This window comes from Diospyros lotus, chromosome 7, assembly GCF_014633365.1.
Source record: "Diospyros lotus cultivar Yz01 chromosome 7, ASM1463336v1, whole genome shotgun sequence".
Classification (NCBI taxonomy): Eukaryota; Viridiplantae; Streptophyta; class Magnoliopsida; order Ericales; family Ebenaceae; genus Diospyros; species Diospyros lotus.
The window spans coordinates 33772234-33775403 of NC_068344.1; the positions used below are offsets into that span (position 1 = coordinate 33772234).

The window sequence follows — 3170 nt, forward strand, 5'->3', positions numbered from 1 at the left end:
AACAACGACACTTTTGGTTTTAAATTTTGTTATATTATTATTCGAGCGTCGCGAGGTCGTCATATTTCGTTGGGTTTAAAATATATATATAAAGAAAGTCTAACCAATTATAATTAGAACACTAATATAACACATGGAGAGTCTGTGTCTATCTAATCGTGTAAATCCTAAACAAGATTGTCAATCACATCCTACTAATTAATCCCGTAAGTGAAGTACGTTGGAGATACCAAATGCTTCGAAGATCTAACCTTTTCCCTTTTTCTCTGAGAAAAGAAGAATGTCGCCAGAGCTTCATTTCATAGACTCAAATTTAGGAAAGGAAAAGACACTATTTTTGCAGCCGATGTTGCTTTAGATGGTAACCATGTTATTCAATACCGTGCCCAAAAATATACAAGTTCTGTCACAGCTAGCTTGATTTTTTTTTTTTAAAACCCTAAGACCCATCTAAAAAGAAACGTACAAAGAAGCATACAATAAATTATTATGATAATTAATACAGCCAAGTGTGATAACACGAGAGGAGGTAAAGGTGGCTTTATAACAATGCATGCAACATATACACAGAATAATAATATAATGTTGTAGCCACTAATGTCATTTTATATAATTTTATTTTATTTTTTGGTTTATGTATCATGTCAGGAGTGTCACGGTTTATGAAATTGTATTAATCCCAATTATATTTCAGTGTTGAATGAGAGGCCGGGTACAAACATTAGTTGACATTGACTTACAAGGCAAGGCCTACACTAGTCCATACAAGTTAAGTGCATGGATTTATTGGGGAAGTTATAACATGGACCAGCAGGTGAACTTATTTAATACTGTGCTGTACAATCTTTATATATTATGAGTTCCATTGCCGACTGCCTAATTATTTTTTTTTTTTACAAATTTAATTTACTCATGCATAGAGTAAAAAAATAGAGAATTATATAGAAAATAAAAAGTATAGGGCCGGGCTACTGCCCCATTCTCTTTACAAACCTTATATGTGTAGTCACACCAATAGTGATATAATACTATAATAGTAAGTTGCTGTTTTTTTTTTTAATTTATTGCTATATATGTTTCTTGTACTATTTTTAATTAAGTGTGACAATAAATATGGGTTATAAAAGAAAATTAATGGGTAAAACTAATAGCAAGTGTGCAATCGGGATCGGAAAAAAACCAAGAAATGATGGCAGTACTTTTGAAGCATTTCCAAATTGGAAGGTAACAAAATACCTTAGAAACCTCAAACTATCCGAGTAAATTTGAGGTTTTTCCTTGTCATTATGAATCCCACTGCTCTATCTTTATAAGTGACAAAATGGAAATTTTCGTGGCATTATAAACTCAAAAAGATGCAAGATATATATATTGCCTAGCAAATAAATAAATGCAAGATATATAGATTATGTGTGTCTCTTTGCTTCTCTATAAAACTCAGTCAATTTCGTCATATCATTCCCATGCTATCTCCTTTCATCAGCCCCTCTCTCTCTCTCTCTCTCAAAAGACAATTAACATGGTACAATCAAAGAAGTTCAGAGGTGTCAGGCAGCGCCACTGGGGCTCTTGGGTATCCGAAATTCGGCATCCATTGTTGTAAGTTCCAGAGCCAGCCATGAAATCAAACATTCTTCAAAACCAGGAAAAGCTCAAGTTCTATATATAATGTTCATATGTATATGTGCGTGTGCGCGCTTGCTTGTTTAAGTACCGTGTTATCTAAACCTTGGAAAACTCAAATTTATTGTCTTGCATTATATATATCATCATCTTCTTCGCACGTATTTCATGGTACAGGAAGAGAAGGGTATGGCTAGGAACATTCGACACAGCTGAAGAGGCAGCCAGGGCCTATGATCAAGCCGCCATCTTGATGAACGGCCGGAACGCGAAAACCAACTTCCCGGTGCTACAAAATTCAGAAGGAGATCCAGAAACAGCTGCCAATAAGGACTCTTCCGGCCTTTCATCCACAGCCCTCTCTGAGATCCTCCGGGCCAAGCTCCAGAAGAGCAGCAAGACACCTTCCCCTTCCCTCACTTGCCTGCGGCTCGACACCGAGAATTCCCACATCGGCGTGTGGCAGAAGCGAGCTGGTGCAAGCTCCGACTCAAACTGGGTTATGACTGTTGAGTTTGAGAAGAAGAATGGCAATGGCTATGGCGCAGGGGGAGAGTCCACCACCTCGTCCAACTGCCTGCCATTGGCAAGGCCAAGCATGAGGGCGGAGATGGATGAAGAGGAGAGAATTGCACTCCAAATGATTGAAGAGCTTCTTCAGAAAAATGATCCTTATACCCTTTGATAAGAAGGTTTGGGATTAATTAAGGAGACTATATCTATCTATCTATCTATCTATTTATCTATCTTGGTTTGTTAATTAGTCTGTATGATCGATGATGATGATCTCCTAATTAGGGTATTTAGTTATTATTAAGTTTGGGCTTGGAAAATTGTAGAAATGAAGATCGATCAATTGGCAATAATATGTGTATCAAATACAAGGGAATTGCAAGTAGTAGCCAGCATTTTGATGTAATGATCAAATACAGGAGGTAATTAAATAATGAATTACATGTATATTTCAAGTGAATATGCTGATTGATCTTCAAATGTTCTATAAGTTTTCTTTTTTGTTTCTCGATGTTGTTAGTTTCTTGAATTTCTGTTCATTGAGTCCCTCGTACACATGAAGTTTACTGGCTGTTGTTTCCCCTCGACACCATCTGGTCTCCATGACGGGTTTGGACCACTGATGTTTTCGTGATAAATAAATACGCACTGAGCCAAATAACTAATACTAATTAATTAAGTACACATTTTTCATCATTTTACTGCCACGTATTTTCGTATCAAGATGGTAAAAGTCAATAGTGATTAATTGATACATTTAAGGGCACACATTGGTCACAAATTTGGACTAGTATTGGAAAATGCAATAATGAACCTTCCCAATGAACTTTAGGAATTGATTTTGGACATTTTTTGGCCAGTTTAATGACATCAGGCATGTTACTGCACCACAATCGAATATATATATTTAGTGGCAGAGAACAGAAGATTATACCATCCAAAACTTGGTCCAAGATATCACCAAGAGTTAAATAAACCTATATATAACACTCATCTATCACAAGTTCATATAACCTCGATTAAAAACAAATCAC

At 36.2% G+C, this 3170-nt stretch overlaps 1 protein-coding gene across 1 annotated transcript; it reads left to right on the plus strand.

Annotated features, from left to right (window-relative positions):
* The first annotated feature begins 1413 nt into the window (after positions 1–1413).
* LOC127806533 (ethylene-responsive transcription factor WIN1-like) lies at positions 1414–2596 on the plus strand. The gene is made up of 2 exons (XM_052343896.1): positions 1414–1599; positions 1801–2596. The coding sequence occupies exons 1-2, from the start codon at positions 1520–1522 to the stop codon at positions 2306–2308; spliced, it is 588 nt and encodes a 195-aa protein (XP_052199856.1). The 5' UTR covers positions 1414–1519; the 3' UTR covers positions 2309–2596.
* Positions 2597–3170: the final 574 nt, after the last annotated feature.

Coding starts and splice junctions, on each gene's coding strand:
- LOC127806533 (XM_052343896.1), top strand. CDS start 1,520: ATGGTACAATCAAAGAAGTTCAGAGGTGTCAGGCAGCGCCACTGGGGC. Junction 1,600..1,800: donor GAAATTCGGCATCCATTGTT/GTAAGTTCCAGA, acceptor TTCATGGTACAG/GAAGAGAAGGGTATGGCTAG.